A 20,822-nucleotide genomic window follows, 5' to 3' on the forward strand; every position below is an offset into this window, starting at 1 on the left:
CGGTAGTTCCGGGTATCGGCCAGCGCAGCGGGACCCGAGGCGGCCATCTTTGATCAGGGAAGAGGCCGGGCGGGGCGTTGACAATTTTCCCTGCCTTCCCCTGATGCTTGCCCCAAACTATGGCGGCTTCCGCGCCGACGCAGCGCGCCACCAGCTTCCCCGCCGACGGTCGGTGCGGTTTCTACGTGGCAAAGAAAAAGAGGTTCTGCAGGATGGTGGTGGCAGCCGGGAAAAGGTTCTGCGGCGAGCACGCTGGCGCCGCGGAGGTCTGGTACCGCCCTGCCCCGCCGGGAGCCTCGGGGAATCCGTTTCCCGGCCCCGCCCCTCCCCTCTCGCCGCGGCTGCAGCTTCTGCCCGCCGGCTTTCCAGCCCCTTTCTGGCCCTCGGCGCGGTTCGGTGCCCCCCGCGAGCGAGGGGGACCGGCGATTGGTGCAGGACTGCGGGTCTCAGTTTCCTCCGCTCGGGGATCCCCGATCCCACTTGTGTCCGGGGGGTTGGGGGTCCGCGACCGCCTCTGGTCCCGGCGGCGGAGAGAGACTTTTTCAAGAAGTGTACCTGGGCCTAAGCCACACCCACGGAGCCGGGGAGGGGAAGAGTCTCCTTGTCTCCCCGACACCGGAGCCCCCCGAGGATGGGCGCGCCCGCCCGAGCTCTTTGAGGGGCTACTTTGTGTTTTCCGCTCCCAGTGGACACGGTTATTACCTCAGCCGCAGGCGCACAGCCCGGGGACTCGGCCTTCACGTGACCTGCCGTGTGACACCCCCCCCCCCGACTAGGTCCCAGCCGGCCCCGCGCGCAGTTGCTACATTGTTACCGGCTGTTCCGGGCGCTGTTCCCTGCGTCCCGGTGCCTGTTCCCCTGCTCGTAGCACTGCTCAGCGGGGAGGGAAGGTTTGAAAGCACGCGAGAGTCGGCTCTCCCTTTAAAAGGGAAAGCAGGTAACGATGGATTTCGTCCCCGGTACAGCGGCACCGTCTGCGTTCTCATGGACGTGTATCTCTAGGACACAGATGAGCGGAAAATAAGTCCGAGCGAGAGAGCGCTCCCCGTGCTCGCGGGGAAACCCCGCTGGGCAGGCTTTAGACGGATTACACCCGGCACGCGGGTGTCCGGTTCTCGCCTTCCCAGCGTCCAGGGTTGTCTGCTCGCTCTGGGTCGCCCGAGCTAGAGCCCAGCTCCGCACCTCCGCCTCCTGGCCTGTCGCATGCAGGTTCCTGTGACGGTTGGGTGGAACTGCCATCACTGTTCACGCCCTCCCGTTTCCTGGGGCACGCAGTCAGACCCGTGTAACTTAGAAACAAACGGGACATAACTCTGCTCTTCCCACGAGGTGCGAGGCCCGTGGAGTTTGGCCACCTGGCAAATGGTTAAAATGCCGTATTTCATGGTTTCTAAGACACTTCCTTTTAACGTCTCTGAAACCAGAATGTATCATGAAACCAGTGCCATCAATATTGAACGGCAGTATTTTTTCTTTCCTGGTGCCTGAAATAATAGTGCGTATTTGAGTCAGTGCTATCACAGGTTCAGAATTTCATACTAGGCCTTCTCGGTAACCTGTTTGAAGCTACAGGCTCTGGTTGTCCAAAGCAGTACGTGCTCATTTAGGTAAACCAGCTGCACAGGACGCTTGGTGTTGAACCCTATGACACAGTTGGACCAGTGTTTTATTAATGGCTTTGGAAGGCGTCCTTGCCTTGTTTTGGGAACGCATAGACTTATGGTTACACTGAGGTAGAATCTAGTACCTGTAAGCAGTGAATTTCATATTTTATTCAAATAAATCTTACCTTTTTTCTTTACTAGGAAGAAGATACTCGGAAAAGAATCCTGTGTCCTTTAGATCCGAAACAGTAAGTACGGGGTCAGATAAGGGTTTTTCTGTGCTGGAAACAGTCATTGTCACAAGTCTTATTTTAAATAATTTTCTTTTTAAACGTAGCACAGTATACGAAGATCAACTAGCAAAGCATTTGAAAAAATGTAACTCAAGAGAGAAGCCAAAACCTGTGAGTAATTGATGAGTGAAGGGGACGAAAGGAGGTACAGACATGGGAAGGAGGAAAGGGGCAGTTTCTCAGCCTAGTTCCTGTGAGGTCTTCACATTAATAACAGTATTTTTGTGGTTCATTTTGTTTTTCTTAAGGACTTCTTTATTCAAGATATTAACGCAGGCTTAAAAGATGAGACAGAAATACCTGAGCAATTAGTAAGTACTTGACTTAATATTTTAAAATAGCATTTATAAGCTGTCTCCACATTGTGAATAAGCTGTGTTCCAATTTTTGTTTGAAATAAGTTAATTTTTTAGAATTTAGAATGCATTTTCCTATAGAACTGATATTCTTAATGATCAGCTCGTGCCTCATTTTTGTATTTAGGTTCCAATTTCTTCTCTCTCTGAAGAGCAGTTGGAAATTTTAATTAAGAAGTTGAAAAAAGCAAGTGAAGGTAAGTCTGCCTAAAGTTGCAAGTTCAAGATTTTTAAGAACAATGAGGTGGTATGTGAACTGATGCCAGTGTGGTTTAAAAAGATGTTACTACCATTGTTCAGTGCCCTATGGTTTCGTGTTTGGTTGCTTAAGCAATTATGCTTATATTTGGCACAGGTTTGAACTCTACACTTAAAGATCAAATTATGTCCCATCCAGCATTGCATGATGCCCTTAATGACCCTAAAAATGGTGATTCTGCAACCAAACACCTGAAACAACAGGTATGTTCAGGCCACGGTAACTCTACTAAAAATGGCCTTGTGTTCGTTTGTCAAAAGCTAACATTCTGTTCTTTCTAAATATATTTATTAATGAGATTACATTAGTTTCCCTTTTGGGTACACAATCCTTCTGTTTCAAAAAATATGCATAAACATATATTACAGAATTTTGGCATTGGTATGGTTCTGAGCATTGTGTATTAAATATTTAAAAGCAAAGAGAAACAAATTTAAAGCCAAACAGAAGTTTTCCATGTGAACATGCTGCCTCATTACGTAGACATCACCTTGCTGTTTCCCATTTGAGCCAAATGTGTTTGCTCTTGTTTCTAAAATAATCTTGTGAAGTGTGCAGGCTTCTATTTTAGGTAACATTGAGAAATTAAAGTTACTTGGACCAAGAAGATGCTTTGTTGAGTTTGGAGCAGGAAAGGGAAAATTATCTCATTGGGTTGATATTGCCTTAAAAGATGCTGAAAAAGTTCACTTCATTCTCGTGGAGAAGGTGACCACGAGGTTCAAGGTGAGCGAAGCCACGCGGTATGTTAGTCACCAAACTCTTATGTTCACACTTCCTTCCAAAAACAGACCATGTCTCTTAAAGAAAGTGGACTTTTTTGTGTGTTTATTTGATTAAAGCTTTTTATTCTAATTATCTTGGTAACAACCTGAAGATAAGTTTTTTAATCCAACATTTGATAGTCCATTGATCTGAGTTCTTAAAACTATTTGCAGAGATAAGAAAATAAGTGGAAAGAGGCAAGCTCAAGCTAGGAGCTAGAAGTGTTGGGTCCTCTGGCAGTTAGTAGCTCTTCATTCAGTGAAGAGCATGTACTGCGTGTACTGCCAGGCACCCTGGTAGACGTTGGGTAGGTAGAGTCAAATAAGACAAGGTCCCTACCTCTGTCACGTACACATAGAAAGGAGAGACAGACAAATCAATAAATGATCATAGAAAAGTATTAAAATACAAAAAGTCTGCATGGAAGTCAGTGTGGGTCAAGAGGAGGGAATGACAAGTTTTCTGAAGGGAAGGGATGGCACTGACTACACAGACAAGGTGGTAACTGAAGCGTGTCCTGAAAGCTGAATTAGTGTTTGCTAGAAAGAGGGTCTGAGAAGCACTCTAGGAAACAACAGTAACACAGAGACATTTCTGTGTGATGGGAGGAGATGGGCCCCAGTGAGTTCAGCAGGGGCAGAGGGCAGGAGGGCTGGGCTACGGTCCGGCTTCATCCTGCTCCAGGGTGGGGACACAGCTCCTGTCTTCAAGACACTCACATCTAGTGGGGCAGCCTCACAAATATTGTGGTTTAGTTTGCTAAGTGTCTTATGATAAGGGTAAGAACCAGATGCTATCAGAGCAGGAAGACAGAACAGCAGCCTCAGTCTAATGTGGGTCACGAAGATTTCCTGGAGAAGTGACAGCTGAGAGGAGACCGAAGAATATATAAGAGTTGGTGAAGTAAATAAAAGAAGGGTTTTTAAAACTACCATTCAAGCTGATCAAAGAGTGTGAAACTTGAAGCAGGGAGGTTAACTATAAGACCATTATTATCCAATAATCCAAATGACAGATGGACCAGAGCTCAAGCTGTGCCCGGGGATGGAGAGGAGGGGAGGAGATGAGCAATGTTCAGATGTTGGAAGCCAGGGACTTGGTGATGTGTGTCTGGTGCTCAGGAGAGCTCTGGACCACAGTGCAGCTTGTAAGTCCTAGGCACGTGCGTATGGATCGGACTGGTGGTGATCTCTCCGGGAGAGTAAGGGGAGGAGTGAGCCAAAAATAACGTTATTAAGGGCCGACAGAGAGAAAGGAGCGGGCAGGTGAGCTCGGTGACCCTTGGTTCCTTTGTCAGTGAACTGGGAGTTTTTAGAGTTAAAGGACATAAGGCATACATGATAATTTATAAAGCCTTCAAGCCTTATAAACATGTACAATGATATTATTTTGGAGTTTTTACCAAAGAACTTAAAATCTTAAGTGTTTTATATTAATGATTCTCTTTTTTAAAGACTAAAAAATAAGATGAAAACTTATTTGCTCTGAATATTAAAAACAAATAGAATTTATTTTCACAAAGCTTTTTTTAAACATAAAAAGCCATTGTTACGATAATGTTCTGTTTGTGCAGGTAGATGGCAAACACAGAAAGAAAAACTCAGTGTTTGAGAGACTTCAGATTGACATTCAACACTTGTGTCTGAGTAAGTTGCGTAACTTTCCGTTGTCTCCCACAAATCATAGAGGTTTCCAACTCTGGGGGTTGCTTAGAAGTTTGGTCGTGCAGAAAGTGCCTCAGGGCAAACAAGGGAGAGGCCTGGGTCGGTGCAGGGGAAGCAGCCTCGGCCTGCAGTCAAGAAACTGTCACTTTCCATGGCTCAGTGGCCACCTGTTACTTGTCAAGTCGCTGCGTCTTTGAGCCACTTGTTTCTAAACTTCAGCCCTAAATTCAAAGGTTCTCATTCGTTCTCTGTTTGGGGAGGCACATTAAGGCCTCACCCCACGAGGGAGCTAACTTGGTTCTCGTGTCCTTGTATTTCAGACAGGATTCCTGTGCTGAGCAGAGAAAAACTGCCTGTGGTGGGAATCGGGAAGCACCTGTGTGGTGTGGCCACAGGTGAGAAAGCTGCCCATCGTGTCTGGGTGCACACATGACGTCTCGGGGCACTGTGACCCCAGCCGTTTCCGTGGTCTCTCCAGAAGAGCTTACATCACTATGTTCAGAGCTTGTTAATCTTCCTGGCAGCCATGGCAGATCTCTGCTCCTCCGGCCATTTTATAGGATGAATTAAGGGTTTTATGTGTAAATATTCCGTCATATGGGACCTTAAAGTTCTTTGGGTTGTATTTCAACCGAAAAGTAAACGGATCATTTATGGAAACTGTATGATTTTGCCCCAAAGGCTACTGGTTTCTTTAGAAGAGTTGCTTGGGAAGGACTCTGAAACCCCTCCCACTAGAAGGTGATTGTGTACCAGGAGTCTTGGGGGAAAGAAAAAGAAATGTTAGGAAAGAAATCTGTGCTGTCTTAGCACCTCGCTCCACCGACTCTAGCAGGTGCCGTGGAAAGAGTGTGGGCTTTGAAATCAGATAGTCCAGGGTTCTGCTCTGCTGTGTGACCCAGGCAGATTACCCAGCCTTCCTGAGCTGGGGTTATCGTGTGTAGTTTACCACATTACACATAGGGTGTCTGGCACATGTCAGTGTTCAGTTAAGGTTAACTGTTGTTACATCTCCCTGGCTCCTGCCACCTCACCAGCCACCCGTTTGGGGACCTGGCTGGAAGTGGCTCTGAGTGTCAGTTTTTGGATGGTTTTCATGCACTTACCCCTTTGACCCCCGTCAAGCCTTCTGTCTGGGAGGAGAAGAGCTCATCCGTTACCCGGCCACCTAACCGGGTTTCTCAGTAGCAGAGCCTCTGTCGCCACTTGTCGGTCACGCGTTTCCCCTCGACTCACCGCCTGGCCTGTCCCTTCACACGCCGTCAGCGTCCTATTGGAGAGCCTGCCGCAGCCGCTGCCCTCGGCTCCGTGGCCGCCTCCTGTCCGGCTGTCCCCTCCTTCCCTCCGCCTCTCCTTCCAGGACTGACACCTGCCGTCGGCCTGGGCCGATGCTTTTCCTCTTCGTTCCGATTTACTGGGCAGTAGACTTGACTCAGAATAAATCATTAGAGAGAGCGAGACTGTAATGAGAGAAGAGCAAACATGAACAGAGTCGATCACTCACAAAAGAATTATTACGGGCAGAAAGCGATGTAGGTTCGTTCCTTCGGTTTGGGGTTTGTAGAGACCATGGTGCTGACTGCATTTTAAAGACGCTGTCGCCGGGGCGCGTGGTTGTGTTTGCAGATCTTGCGTTACGCTGTTTGGTTGAGACCTATGGTGCCAGTTGTGAGGAAAGGAGTGAAGAACCTTTAGCCAAACGCGTAAAGAGTGATAAAGCAGCCCAGGAAAGTAACGCTGTGGCCGAGGAAGGAAGTGAGAGGAAGGTCCCCGAGACGCGCACCCCCGTGGCCGGCATTGTTATTGCACTCTGTTGTCACCACAGGTGTGACTGGCGACATTATGTGGGCAAAGAATATTTCAGGGCCCTGGGCCTGGGCGCTGTGGAATTCCACTATTTCCAGCGGATGAGTAGCTGGGCGACTTGTGGGATGCGGACAAGTTGTGTGGAAGCCTCGAGAGGAGAAGATGGGAGTGAGGACAGTGAGGAGCATGCTGGGGGCCCCGGCCTCCCCGACGAGCGCGCTGGGAGTTTGCCCGGGTGAGTGACTGAAGTGCACAGCTCTGGGGCAGGAATGTTTTCATCGCTGTTCTTTCCTTTCCAATGAATATTGTCAAAATTTATTCACGAAAATGTATTTTACCGTCTAACTTTAGAATAGGTTAAAATACGATTTTATTGTGGTCGTCAGTAAAACGTGTCTTAGGAGCATGGGACACACACAGCCCACAGTATTTGGTGGGTTATCGAGCTGCTCCTCAGTAAATAGAAATGATAAAATAGCTTTTTATAAACTCTGACAACATTTTAACCTTGTTTTATGTGCGTTTGTTCGACGTAGGTTTCTTGCTGTTGAGGAAAAGAAGAAACTAGGGCATCTCTGTAAGCTGCTGATTGACCAAGGCCGGGTCGAGTACTTGCAGCAGAAGGGGTTCCGGCCCGCGCTGCAGTACTACACAGACCCCGCGGTGTCCTTGGAGAACGTGCTGTTGACGGCGTTGCCGACCCCCTCAGCAGCACAAGCCACTGCTTAACGGAAAAGGAATTGTGAACCTCTGTCTTCCACCAAAAGACACACAAACCGCATTTTAAATTGTATTTTTGTCACAAACCGCATTTTAAATTGTATTTTTGTATTCACGAAAATAGCATTTAAATAGCAGATAATATGAATTTTAAAAAACGTGGCCTCCTTGAGCTTTGGTAATAGCTTTGTTTTTACTCAAGAAGTCTAACTTGAGAGAATTCACCAGATTCCCAGAGTGACCTTCAGTAGGGCGTCCTGAGTTCCATTAGCCGTCGGGGTTTGCAGAGACTGGAGAAGTGGTCCCACCGCTGACCGGGTCATCTGAAACACACCACAGGTTGCTGTGTGACTGGACAGTAACTGTCTTTTGGCATTAATTTTGGAAGTTCATTTTCCTTTGGTCTTTAATACTATTTCTCAAGTTCAAGACATAATGACCAATTGTCAGTTTCTAACAAGGGCCACTCAGGATTTGGCTCCTGTGTGGCTGTTTCTTCCCATGCAGATCTGATTTTCTCCTATGCAAACATTCAGAGATGTTTACAATCAATCCACCTTCAGGTTTCCAGGGTCATACCTGTATTTATATGTTACCAGAATTTGTCTATGCAAACTCCAAAACCGAAGAGATATTTTCGGGGGCGGGGGGAACTACTTCATTTTACCGCATAAGTATGTAGTTAGAATTTCCAAAAAACGCTTATAAGCCCGCTTCACAAATTGAGTTGAAATTTGCAAATAACTTTTAAACTTAATAATATCTTTTAACAGGCCATTTTTACATGTATAAATACAAATGTAAGTATATTCTCGTTTGGGAAAATAATTTGGAGTAAAATGGATATTAGATAGTGAAACCAAAAACCTGCCTTTTAGGCCTCCTGTAACTCATAAACAGTTTCTGTGCACTAGCAAGTCTTAAACCAAACCTATGGTGCGACTGTTACACATCTTACCCTCGAGTTGTTCTGCCTCTGTTTGTAAAAATGTGTTAATCATTGGTACATTTGCCAAGACGAAGATTCAGAATTACTGATTTTTGGATATTACAATGATATTCGTAGGTAACTTTTTATCTTGTAGGTCTATGATTATATGAATTGTAAATTAAACACCTAGTCTATTTTTAATTCCTGAGCTTTCTATTTTAGTTTACTCTCATGTTTTATGAAACTGCCTGGGTTCAAATCCCAACCCTATGACCTTCCAGCTGTATGACCTTGGGCAAGCTCCCTATGACCTCTCAGCTGTGTGACCTTGGGCAAGCTACTTAATCTCTTTGTGCCTCAATTTCCTCTTAAAATGGGGGTGGTGACAATGACAAAACCTACCTCACAAGGTCGTGAACATCAGATGAGATTATAAATATAAATGTGTAGAACAGTTCAGAGCACAGAGTGTGTACTCAAATATTAACTGTTATGAATACTGCTAATTCATGAATCTATTTTTAATAAACAATAAGCAGACTTGGTTCTATTGCCTCTGTTGTAACCTTTTTCTTGTTATAAGTTTTATATCAAATATTATTAAAGTAAGGTAGTTTGATTATATTTTAACTTAGTTACTCACATTTGTCATCCCTGGGCAAAACCTGTTTTGCTCTTTTGTGAAATGTAGACAAAGTGGAAATGGCAGCGGTGGAGCATTCACAAGAGGGAATTGACATACACGACAAACGGATAGAACAAGAGAGCGAAGCTCTTAAGGGTCGCATCTTCACCTGGTCGTGCTCCAAGTGCTTGGCCAAAGAAACGTATTTCCTCCCTGCACCTGAAAGACTGAACCTGTACAGCCTTAGTCAAAACCGACTGGACGTTCGCTCTTCCTCCCGCCATGTTGGCCCAGGGACCAGAATGTGAGGAGCAGTAAGACAGGCGGAGGACCCACGCAGGAGGCGACGTGTGTACACTCCGCGAGGAACGCGGCCTGTGTGGCGTGCCCGCCTCGTACCTGCTCTGCCCCGGGCCTCCTGGAGGTAGGCGAGCATGAACTGCAGGCCGAACAGCTCCTGCTCCTCTTCCTCTGTGCTCTCGTGGGCCAGTGTGACTTCCAGTCTCAGTGGGTTGTCTCGGAAGTTGACAAACCTGGCAGTTAACAAAAAACAACAACACGGTTTTTATAGGTGCTGTAGAAGTGCACACCATCCCTGGAGACATCGCAGTGATAATATGCTAAATGACCTTTTGAACTGCTTTCAGTAACTGAACATCTTGGTGAGATATGAAACATCCCAAGAATCTTTTCTTCCCTAGAAGAAAAAAATACTAGCTTGAGACAGCTTATTTTCAAAGCTTGTAAAAGTAACTGTGAGCCCTGCCAGTGTGGTTCAGTGGTTTGGACATATCCATGCACCAAAGGGTCACTGGTTCACCCCTGTCCGGGCACAGGCCGGGGTTGAGGACTCCCTCCCTGTAGGGGCAGGCAGGAGGCAGCTGACTGGATGTTTCTCACATCAATGTTTCTCTGCCTCTCCTTTCCTCTCTCTCAACATCAATAAAAACATTTAAAAAACAAAAGCAGCTGCTAGTCCACAGCACCTATAGGGTGTCCCCCAAAAATGTATACACACTTTGAATAATTATTAATTCCTATGGGTTAAGTCAGTTGAGCTGTATCCGCTATTAGGTGTGTATACATTTTTGGGGACACCCTATATTTAACGTGGTACAGTTGAACTTCCAAGGGCAATTCTAATGCATCTCAAATACACAAAATGCTCTTCGACTTAACAATGGGGTTAGGTCCCAATGGACCCATCGTAACTTGAAAGGAAGTGGAAAACTCATGTAATACGTTGAAGCCACCGACTGTGGTAGCTTCCCCTGGTCTACCTTACACCTGCTCAGAACGCTCATTAGCTACAGTTGGGCCAAGCCTCTAACACAAAGCCTGCTTTATAACAAAGGGTCGAAAGTCCAGGGGCTGTCTGTACAATGAATGCAAGGAACTTAAAGCCTGCACACTTTATAGACTTGAACCTTTTTATCACCGTAGCTTTACCCTCTGGCACAGACCTTAGTAGTTGCTGAATAAGTGAGTGAATGAATGAATGATTTTGTTATGGATGTTGTGGGGTCTGGTGTGAATTCTCACATCTGATGTTCACTGTCAAGAAGTTAAATTTTGGAAGGAAGATACCAAAGGAGTTTTCACAGTAATTAGATGGTTTTTATGAAAATGCCACCAACAGAGGGCGTTTGACGCTGGTAAACCCAGCACTGCTTTCGTTCGATGGACTGACTGGCTCTCCGATAACAGACCAGTACAATGAACCCTGTTCCTAACGTGCAGCGTTTCCGAGCCGGAGGAGATGCGCGAGCAGGGACCGAGCCGCTACCTCAGGCTGGGCATGTCCCCCAGGCGCGCCGGGATGTCCCGCAGCTTGTTGTTGCAGAGCACGAGCGTGCCCAGGTTCCTCATGTTGCTGATGGAGTCGGGCAGGCACGTCAGTTCGTTCCGCTGCAGCCATAATGTGTGTAGATTCTGCATTCTGCAGGATTAGGAGAGGTTTCTGCGATGAGTCAGTCACACAGATTATGAAAACCCTGGTTCTTAGGAACTTAAGAAGAAATGTCACCTTTTGTAGCATCTGCACTGACCCGCCTGCCTACTGGCCTAACTGGCCTCGGCCCACCCGCCTCTCAGGGGAACCGCACAGCCCTCCTGGCGCGGTGGCGGAAACGCGGCCGCTGGGCGCTGGAATTCTTCTAAAGAAGGACTGCGGTCAGCGTGACCTAATCTGAATTAGTCTTACAAGAAAAATCAGAAATTACGAATATGCCCATCGAGGGCGACTAGGATGCACACGGTTAACCGCGTGGACTCCGGGGCCAGGCTGCCTGGGTTCACACCCCGCCTGCACACTCGCTACGACCTGAGCAACTCGGCTAAGGCTCTGCGCCCCGGTCTCTGCAGAGGGCAGGGGAGCGTGGCGCGCTGAGCGCTGCTCCCGCCGGGGCGGGGGCGTGTTCACTTGTGGGGGTCAGTAGCCAGGTCTCTCACTTTCTCTGGAGTAAATGCAAATATTCTATTAAAGGAGCACGGTGAGAGCTGGGAGCATCTGTTGCGGTGGCCCTGCTCGGGGTCCCCTTCGTTCCGTTCGCTAGGTGGCCTGGGCGCCCCCGGGCAGCGCCCGGGCGGCTGTACCTGTCTATGGCGTCGGGAAGCTGCTGCAGCTGGTTGCTCCCCAGGTCGAGCCACTCGAGGGCGGGCATGCCCAGCACGGCGGGGGGCATGGCCGTGAAGCTGTTCATGCTCAGGTCGAGGTGCGTGAGCTTCGTGAGCCCGCTGAGCTGAGGAGGAAGCGAGGGTTCCCGGGTGAGGGCGCGGGGTGAGCCGGCACCCGCACGTCCGTGAGGGAGACGCCGCGTCGAGGGATGTTCCCGCATGCTCGGCTCCAGGTCGCCCAGGCGTCCCCAACACGCTCGAAATCAAAATAAACCTGAGGAACCTCCAGGCGCGTGAAAAAGTCTCGCTAGAAAGGCACGTACCCCTCCACCTCCCTAGGCTTCTATCTTGCAGAGTCCTCGTTCTCCAGGCGCAGCGCCGAGGGGACTCCCCCTGCGATGCTAAGAGCACCAGACACGTCTGAAAAGCAGCGAATGTCTACCTCTCTAGGGCCAGCGACCGGCGTGCCTTTTACCAATAACGGGACATCGGAATGACAGCCAATCAGAGTCTGAAGGCTTTCCAAGCCCATGACTTCGCTTTTACTTGATGGTTGGAGCCTAGGAACCTACTTTTCCTGAAAAGGAAACACCTATTTATTATCAACTCCAACCCAGGCTGTGCCTTCAACTCAGAATAGAAATAAAAGACTCGCTCTGGCCTCCAGGGAGACACAGTCGCGTCAATGAAGGCTGTTGGTACTGTGACAATACCAAGTATCTTTTAAGATAAACACAGCTTTCTCCTATTCAAACAGTGCATTTTACTTAAAATAACAGGAAACGGCTCTCACTAAATATTTCCTGAAGTTAACATTTATAGCGTTTCTGCTTTAGCCAGTTCCGCTCAGTGGTTAGAGCGTCACCCCATGGACTGAAGGGTCCCGGGTTCAATTCCGGCCAAGGGCACGCAACTTGGTTGCAGGCTCCGGCCCCTGGCCACGTGTGGGAGGCAACCAATCGATGTCTCTCTCACATTGATGTTTCTCTCTCTTTCTCTCTCTCTCTCCCCCACTGTCTCTGAAAAGCAATGGAAAAAATATCCTCAGGTGAGGGTTAAGTCAAAAACAAAACAATTGATAGCGTTTCTTTACTGGTGTTATTTTTAACGATCACACCATCGAGAGAAGCAAGCCACTAGCAGGCGGGACATGCAGTTGCGGCATTTGTGTGTCTCTGACCTCCTGTGGAAGATCACATATGTCTCTGTTGACAGCGAGTTCCAGTTTCTCCAAGCTGGCGCAGTGGCCCAGTTCCTTGGGGACAGTCTTGATTTTGTTGTAACTAAGAATCAGTTCCTGAAGTCTAGTAAGCAGCCCTACAAAAAAGAAAGCACAGGAGGGAGCAGGTGGGTAGGAAATAATGTTTCCAGTTATGAAGCGTTAGGGCACTAAGGCCTCGCCCGCCTCGTGTGGATGAATCCGCACTCGGGCTCTTGGCCCTTCCCGGCGAGGGCCGGCCTGTCAGTGCTTTGCGGCTGGTTTCATCTGCCGTGTGCTCACCCACGTCCCACCTGAGGATTTCTTTTCTCCGTTCTAATTTTCTTTCCTGCCTTCAACCTGTCCCCTTCAAGGAGGAACATCCGAACCAGCAATATCAGCTTTAGAATCTATACAATGACGTTTCCAACGAGACTTTTCTTGCACTGATATCTCATCCTTAATAACCTCAGTACAAATCCAGAAGCTTGGGTCCCCCAGACTGTCAATGTAGACCAGACGTTTAAAATTTTCTCAAGACTCAGGGCTATGGAACAGTGAGATCTTTATCCCATGTAGCAAACAAAAATGTTTTCTTTTAGTGTAAGTTTTTTAAATTTGAGAGAAACATCGATGCATTCATTGGTTGATCCCTGTATGTGCCCTGATGCTACCCACAACCTTGGTGTATCGGGACGACACCCAAACCAAATGAGCTACCCGGCCAGGGCCTCAAACAAAAATCTTAGTGAAAAGCACACCCGCAGGCAGATAAAATAGCACAGGGATAAAAGCAGTCTTCCTTACCTATCCCTCGAGGTATCTCTGAAATTGTGTTTCGAGATAAATCTAACACAATGAGGTTCTGGAATCTCCCGATGAATTCAGGGATTTTCAACAAGCCAGTTCTGTGCAGTTGCCACTCCTGTAGCTGATTCAGTTTCAGTAGAGAAGCGGGAAGGGTCTGAGCCAAGGAGAAGGAAGGACAGTCACCGCATTAGTGTCATGGGCACTGAGGTGTGGTGGTAGAGCTATTACCTGATGTGTAAAAGAACTTGGAATATTTTTTTCTCAGTGGGTTGTGTTTCCAAGTGCTTTATGTTATTCACTTCTTCTTTTGGCTGTGTGTGTGCGTGCATGCATGTGTGTGCCTGTGCGTGCATGCCCGCGCGTGCCTGTGTGTGCATGCACGTGTGTGCCTGTGTGTGCATGCACGTGTGTGCCTGTGCGTGCATGCACGTGTGTGCCTGTGCGTGCATGCACGTGTGTGCCTGTGCGTGCATGCACGTGTGTGCCTGTGTGTGCATGCATGTGTGTGCCTGTGTGTGCGTGCACGTGTGTGCCTATGTGTGCGTGCCCGCACGTGCCTGTGTGTGCATGCATGTGTGTGCCTGTGTCCATGTGCACATGTGTGCCTGTGTGTGAGAGAGAGAGAGGATACGCATCAGGTGGTGGACCTAATAAAATAATAATCCATTTCCATTTTGTTAAGTTTTAACTGAATATTTGCTTTGGAAAAAGCTACGTGATTTTTCATTAGGCAGCTGGTCATCTTTTTATGGAAAATGAGAAATTACTTATTAAAAGGATTAGTAGGAGAAAAATTACAAATGACTTAAGTTTAGGCGGAGTAGAAGCAAACTGAATTTTTTGCAACAAAAAAAAAGGTGACAAGTTTCTTTTCAGTTGTCTAAATTCATTGGGGTATATTATTAACATTAGAATTTCTAATTATTCCAGTCTCAGTGGCACAGTCTCAGAACCATTCTCTCAGCTCTCCTGCAAAAAGCAAAATGTAGAACGTCAAATATTACTTGCAAAGCCTACCTTCCATTCCTCTTGTTCTATCTTCAAAATAACTCTTCCGTTTTCCCTGGTGACCCTGTCTTTCAGCCTGGAGAAGTTCACTCTTTCTTCCCAGATCCGCAGAACCCTGGGACACCAGGAGGTCACGTTAGCGCCCAGATGATACAGGCAGCACTCACTTTTATATTAAACTGATCAGAGCAGATATTACACTTGATTTTAGCCAAAAGGCGGAGAAGCGATAGCATTCACTTTTATATAAAAAAAAAAAAAAAGGACCATCGAAAACAACCACTTGATCAATAGTATCTGAAAATCAAACAACTTATTTTGTAAAAATTTTAAATCTGATCGGTATCACAAATGCCCTGTTTTGACGTCTTTGAAAAGTCTCATAACTCTCCATAAATTTGTTTATAACAACAGCTTTAGTTTTATTGAGATATAACTTACATGCCATAAAACTAATCCTTTTACAGTATATGATTCAGTGGTTTGGGTATATTCACAGAGCTGTGCAACCATCTAATCCAAAACATAAGCAGTCATCAAAGAACGTTAAGTTTAGTTCATTTTAATATTTATTTGCTAAAATCTGTTGAAATCTGGGAGGTAACATACATTCTTAACAGTTTTGCCTATTAACTGATCTTCACTGAGGATTTTATTTTAATGGACAGAAACCCAGATCTCTCTAAAAGTGTAATATTTGCTCTCTATATGTTTGTGTTTGCAAAATATTTCAAAATGTTTTCATCTGCTACTTGCCTAAAATTTAACGACTCTGCTAACAAGGGGTTGCTGATACATGTGGCCTTCTACGCTGAACAGCTAAGCTTCTGATTGACAATGAAATTGTTTTAGAATTAAGGAAAGATTACATTTCGCAAATTCCAAGTAAAAATTCTAGAGCTAAAAACTGATTTTGGTCTAGGTTTTAAAAAAAAAAACAAACGATACGTTCCCCCACCCCCACCCCCACTAAATTTCTCAAATGATCTCTGACTTTTTTCCTAAAGATTATCAGAAAACTCTTAATACAGCATATACTAATTATAGCTGTTAGCATAGGTCTTGTCTGTAACCCCGAGGGCAGAATCTGGGGATGGTTTACCCTTAGTGCTCCCTGCTGCTCACAGCCGGCAAACGTCAATCTGCTGCATGAATGAGTGTCCCAAGGGGCTGACCTAGGCCCCAGAGCTAAATAGGCAGAGTCTAGACCTAATCTTAATGATCGTGAGGGTGTGTGCAACTTAATTTTTGGAATTCACATTTTACTAACAGTCAGTCCTTCCTCCCAATCACAATTTAGTCATGAAGCCAAAAAAAAAAAAAAAAAAAGCAATAGGGCAAATAATGCACACTCCTTACTTTTGTACAGAGAGAACTCAGAGCTGCTGAAATAAAATACTCCTTCACTAGGCGTATGTAATAGGGGAAATTCAAAAGTTTAGAACCAAGCCGTGATTCCTGCCACTGTCTTAAAAACAAGTAGCATTTGTTAAAGTCAAATTTATCATCACTGTGTACTGTAAACATAATAGGTTTCATAAAAGTAGCTCTCTCGAGACAGAGCCAACCTCGGGACATGGAAGACCCGAGGTCAAGGTAATGCTCAGGGCGTCAGATGGCCGGAGTGTGAACACCGGCTCCACGTTTCTTAGCAATGTGATCTTTGACGAGGCTCTGCGGCCTGTCTCCGGGGCTTTCCATCTTGAAAACGGAGAAAATAATAACCCACTTGGGTGGCGGAGTATCTGTCATCCCCATATCTGCTAATCCTCAGCATCCTCAGTAACAGATCCTCTAAATTTAAGTGGGCACAAGATGTCATTTAGCCACCCCCCCCCCCCTGCAGCTAAATATGGGTCATGGGGAGCCTCGGCCAACGGGATGCTGGCAGAAGTAGCGTGTGCATGTTCCTGCTGGCTGGAGTCAAGTCCAAGAAGGCAGCGGAAACGAGAGCCAGCCTATTTAAATGCAGCCCAAATCGAGGAATCGGCCAGTCCCAGGGGCGCTGGCTGGAACTCACAGCTATTCCAATGGGTGAGAGTCTAGGGAGCCTCCTGCCAGGCGTCGTTTTAGATCCTGGGGGATATGAAGTGGCGCATACTCACTGAGCAGCAGACTAAATGCCGTTCATCAGACGGCGAGGAACGTCAAGCAGAGTCCTCTGAGGGCCTAGGGTAACTACGGTTTTCACAGAGAGACACTTGTGTTTTCGGAGCCCCCATCACATGGCCACACTTAACCGAGTCAGGTGTTTCCTTTGGGTGTATATTGACTTTCCAATAAATAAAAAAATCTCTATCCAATTCAATAATAAGGCATTTAACAAATGCTCCTTTCTATAACGCTGCTACGAATTTTCACTCGCTCGGAAGAATGAACACGGTTTGGCTTACTTCTGTCGAAATTCCTTCTCCCGCCTCAGGTCTTCATTGAGAACCTGGATTCTTTTTTCCCACACTTCCTTCACGGCATTGACGGCCCCCGTACAAACCACGTTTTCTGACATGACTTCTCCACATTGTCACAGAGTCCCCAACGTCATTAGGTTCTAAATCGGGGAGTCACAGAGGCCGTCTCAGAAAGGACCTAGTTGTTCCAGAGGAAAAAACAAAGTTTCAGGGTGTTCATTGAGTACCATCATGATCATAACAGCTTCTAAGTATTGAACACTTTTCATGTTCCCCAAATTATTTATACACATGCCATATCCCACCCAATGATCCTCATAAAAACACTATGTCACAGGTACTCCTACTGTCCCTAAAATACAGACGGGTCCTAATATAGGGCGACGGGAGAAGATCTGACTTTGGGTGTTGGGCACACAGTGCAGTGTACAGACCTTGTAACACAGAAACTCATACCCGAAACCTATACGATCCTATTAACCAACGATTAACTGCCTTTGGGGGGAAAAAATATGGAAATAACCACTGAAAACTAAATCCTGAAATAGTTAAAATGTTACTTCTAGGGTGATGGGGAGAAATGGGGTAAAAAACATTGCTTTTCATTATTAATCTCCTCTAAATTACTGATTCCTTTAAAGTAGAGGTACGCAGTGTGTGTGATGAGAGAGAGGCCAAGACAGACAAAGAGGGAGAAGAAACACATTAGAGGGAAAGCGTCGGAAACTTCAGGACTGATACAGAATTGCCAACGCCCAGAAAATCCTTAGAGAGGGTCCCTGTTTCTCGGCGACGCGTGGGGAAGCCACAGGGACAGCTCGCGAGACCCCGCTCCTTCAGAAACCCTGGGATACCAATGCGGATGAAGCCCGGCCGGACCTGGGCATATCCCAGCCCACCTGCTCTATGTCCCAGAGTTTAGCAAGTCTGACTCATTTGTGGCTCAAACAACCACGTACTTTTTAAAATCCCAAGTAGACACAGATGGGCTGGTTCATTCCCTCATCTGCCGTTAAACTCCGGGCAGCCTTCGGTTTTCCGGTAGCAGCGCCCAGGGTCCCTTCGAGGGAACCTACTGGCCAGTAACAGCCACGGATCACGGCCTCTCCCTTGATTGTTACCTTGACAGACAAGCACGTGGCCCAGCCGGGAAAGTCAGCTTCCCAACGTCAAAACGAAGAAACACAACCTCAAGACCGACGCTTCTGAACTTTCAGGGCCACCGGTCTTCCAGGGAAGGACAATTAACCCCCAAAGAGACGTTTGAATCCAACTCCAAGTTTTGTTGTACGTCCCAGCAAATACAGACTCAGTAAAAGCACCAGCAGCAGTCTAGTTATATGTGACAAATGGGAACAAGACAGAAAACAAAACTTACCATCGTTGGTGGCCGCAGAAGCCGACATGCCCAAGGTTAGCGGTTATCAGCTACGAGTGTATTGTTTCCAGCGTGGCTCCAAGTGAGTCAAATCCTCGGTCAGACTGTGACCAAGTGAAAGGCAATGTCAGCCTGCTTCTAAATTTAGTTCATGGACGGAGCTGAGAATAGCAGGGACCACGTGGAGCGCCCGCGGGAAGACCAGCTGGTGACGTCTTGGGTGTGCTCCGTGCGGGTCCAATGCTGAGCCGCAGGCACCGTAGAGCTACAGGCAGGCGCCTCTCCCTGCGCTCCTGGAAAATAACTCCTCCGGAAGCCCTTCCTCTTTTCCTGACTTCCACATTTGCAGTGTTTAATGTAATTTTTAAAAAATATGTTTTTATTGATTTCAGAGAGAGGAAGGGAGAGGCAAAGAGATAGAAACATCCATGATGAGAGTCATGGATCGGCCGCCTCCTGCACGCCCCCGACTGGGGATCCGGCCCACAGCCCGGGCTTGTGCCCTGACCGGGAACCGAACTGCCATCTCCTGGTTCATAGGTCGATGCTCAGTGACTGAGCCATGCCAGCCGAGCTATTTAATAAAGTTTAATGACTCTGTTGGAAGCAGAGAAACTTGGAAATATGAGGCTGTACGCCGTAACAAAACCCTGCCTCGTAAACCACAGATCGTTAACCACTTAGACTAAAGGCACAGGTGCTTCACAGAAAAAGAAAAATGAAGGTGTTGGTAAGTTAGTGGGGGACAGGAGCCCCAAGCTCCTCCTGCACCCGGACTTCAAGTTAATTACCTCTCAACCTTTATCTCCTCAGCCTCACATAGGCAGGAGTGAAGTCCTGGTTCATTAAAAAAAAAAAAAAGTGTATTTAGTTTTTGAATTGGTAATATGTGCACGTGGAACAAAATTCCAAAGAGAGTGAAGGTCCCACCTCCAGCAGGTCAATTCTCTTCCCTGAAGACAATGGCCACTGCCAGTTACTCCTGTGCCCTTCCAAAGATGGTGTGTGAATTGACACAGAAGAGTAAATTGCCATTTTGTATAGACACACACGCACACACGCACACACACCCCATTTCCCTAAACCAATCAACAGCGGAGACACGAATCAATATCACATGAAAACACTCACCCTCTAGCTTACTGGGAATTGGCCAGAAATGGGAAGCTCATTGGCAGTGATTTTAAAATCTTCATTGGAGAAAAGCACGCTGTGAGTCCAAGTAACCAATATGCCTTTTAGCAAGCGAAAAATTAAAAAATGAACAAAACATAACTTCTCTCACGAACATAAGTGGTTCCGTAGGCCTTCCCGTTATCTAAAGACAGTTCTCACAGGAACTATGGAATCTAAATGGTAATAATCAGAATATTACACAACCTCCCGGGGCGATTTAAACCTAAACTCGTACGAACATTGGATAAAAGCCATTATAGTTTTGCTTCGAGAGAAAAGGAAAAGCAGTGCCTGTGGCACACTCACAAATCAGGACACAACATTGCACTGGCTTCCTACGCGTCAAGAGGTGTTTCTGTCCACGTAACAACTTAAAAAGTTCTACTCCTCCTGCTTTTATTTTTATGCACTATTTTTTAGTTCTATAGAAATAAAAGCTACACTGAATTCTAAACTCTTCCACTGGATAATGCTTTGTTTCTAGGACACGGACCCAGCCTTTGAGGACAGATTGTGTACATTTCCAAAGGCACCTACAAAAATTGCTTTTATTCTCACGTCCACAAAGCACTATGCAGAACCCTTGATATCTATAACGATGGAATTGTGAAAATTGATTGTATTTAGAAAGTAAGACAGGCAGTGCCCTCGATGGTCCCCAGATCTGTCTCTCCCTTCGACAGTGTTCGGGTGGCACAGACCCACGGACGCCCCTCTTCCAGCCTCCGGCCACCCTCCACCGTCTTTTCCAGCCTCCGACACCAGCCAACACCGTTTTTTGAGTTTAACTCCTACTGCTGAGCAGCCATGAGCTCCCAAGTTCGTCAGAATTACGCCACCGAGATGGAGGCCCGTCACCCGCCTGGCCACCCTGCGTTGCGGGCCTCCCCACTCACCTCTCCCTGGAGTCGGCCCAGAAGCCGGCGGGCCACGGGCGTCTCTTAAAGATGCAAAACCAATGCGGTGGCGACGTTCTCTCCTGGGATGTGCTGAAGCCTCCCCAAGATGAGCGGGGTGACACCCAGGACGCCACGGAAGCCACCGCGGCCACGCAGAGGGGCCCAGGGTCTGCGGGCCCTGGGCTCCGCCCGCACAGACCTCCGCTCTGGTTCCTGCAGGACCACTTCCGGGGTGAGCGGGTGAAACTCACCAAGAAGATGGGCGCCACCTGCCACCTGCCTCCCCTCCGCGGGCGGGCGCAGGCC

General features: G+C 47.2%; 2 protein-coding genes across 11 annotated transcripts; one reads left to right on the forward strand and one right to left on the reverse strand.

The window, feature by feature from the left end:
• The first annotated feature begins 29 nt into the window (after positions 1-29).
• On the forward strand, positions 30-8,944 carry TRMT13 (tRNA methyltransferase 13 homolog). Of its 6 annotated transcripts, none has more exons than XR_013997627.1 (11): positions 30-266; positions 1,806-1,852; positions 1,942-2,008; positions 2,146-2,208; positions 2,381-2,450; positions 2,609-2,715; positions 3,071-3,238; positions 4,851-4,923; positions 5,262-5,336; positions 6,767-6,982; positions 7,284-8,944. XR_013997627.1 is itself a non-coding variant. In XM_081120213.1 (11 exons), exons 1-11 carry the CDS (start codon positions 120-122, stop codon positions 7,474-7,476), a joined length of 1,425 nt encoding a protein of 474 aa, XP_080976339.1. In that variant the 5' UTR covers positions 46-119; the 3' UTR covers positions 7,477-8,944. The 6 variants fall into 6 exon arrangements, 5 of the variants coding, with proteins under 5 accessions (XP_080976339.1, XP_080976342.1, XP_080976343.1 ...); XM_081120213.1 differs by having other exon boundaries at positions 46-266; positions 6,568-6,982; XM_081120216.1 differs by having other exon boundaries at positions 46-266; positions 6,796-6,982.
• On the reverse strand, positions 7,518-19,493 carry LRRC39 (leucine rich repeat containing 39). 5 transcript variants are annotated; one of them, XM_081120218.1, is made up of 12 exons: positions 19,372-19,493; positions 19,233-19,278; positions 18,442-18,545; positions 17,049-17,241; positions 14,665-14,770; positions 13,645-13,801; positions 12,820-12,956; positions 11,619-11,764; positions 10,810-10,962; positions 9,423-9,556; positions 9,042-9,242; positions 7,518-7,790 (listed from the first exon to the last, which is right to left on the reverse strand). In XM_081120218.1, exons 4-12 carry the CDS (start codon positions 17,159-17,161, stop codon positions 7,735-7,737), a joined length of 1,203 nt encoding a protein of 400 aa, XP_080976344.1. In that variant the 5' UTR covers positions 17,162-17,241; positions 18,442-18,545; positions 19,233-19,278; positions 19,372-19,493; the 3' UTR covers positions 7,518-7,734. The 5 variants fall into 5 exon arrangements, with proteins under 5 accessions (XP_080976344.1, XP_080976347.1, XP_080976346.1 ...); XM_081120221.1 differs by lacking the exons at positions 9,042-9,242; positions 19,233-19,278; positions 19,372-19,493 and having other exon boundaries at positions 11,619-11,759; positions 18,442-19,207; XM_081120220.1 differs by lacking the exons at positions 9,042-9,242; positions 19,233-19,278; positions 19,372-19,493 and having other exon boundaries at positions 18,442-19,206.
• Positions 19,494-20,822: the final 1,329 nt, after the last annotated feature.

Source organism: Miniopterus schreibersii, assembly GCF_964146895.1.
Source record: "Miniopterus schreibersii genome assembly, chromosome: 19".
In the NCBI taxonomy this organism is placed as follows: Eukaryota; Metazoa; Chordata; class Mammalia; order Chiroptera; family Miniopteridae; genus Miniopterus; species Miniopterus schreibersii.

Bases quoted from the DNA above. Each gene is read 5' to 3' on its own strand.
- TRMT13 (XM_081120213.1), top strand. From the start codon at position 120: ATGGCGGCTTCCGCGCCGACGCAGCGCGCCACCAGCTTCCCCGCCGAC. The intron at 2,209-2,380 runs GTAAGTACTTGA...TTTTGTATTTAG, and splicing joins CAGAAATACCTGAGCAATTA to GTTCCAATTTCTTCTCTCTC. The intron at 5,337-6,567 runs GTGAGAAAGCTG...TTGTGTTTGCAG, and splicing joins CCTGTGTGGTGTGGCCACAG to ATCTTGCGTTACGCTGTTTG.
- LRRC39 (XM_081120218.1), bottom strand. From the start codon at position 17,161: ATGTCAGAAAACGTGGTTTGTACGGGGGCCGTCAATGCCGTGAAGGAA. The intron at 14,771-17,048 runs GTAAGCCAAACC...CTGGTGTCCCAG, and splicing joins GAGAAGGAATTTCGACAGAA to GGTTCTGCGGATCTGGGAAG. The intron at 7,791-9,041 runs GTGAGTAACTAA...GGTGTGTTTCAG, and splicing joins TTTGCCCAGGGATGACAAAT to ATGACCCGGTCAGCGGTGGG.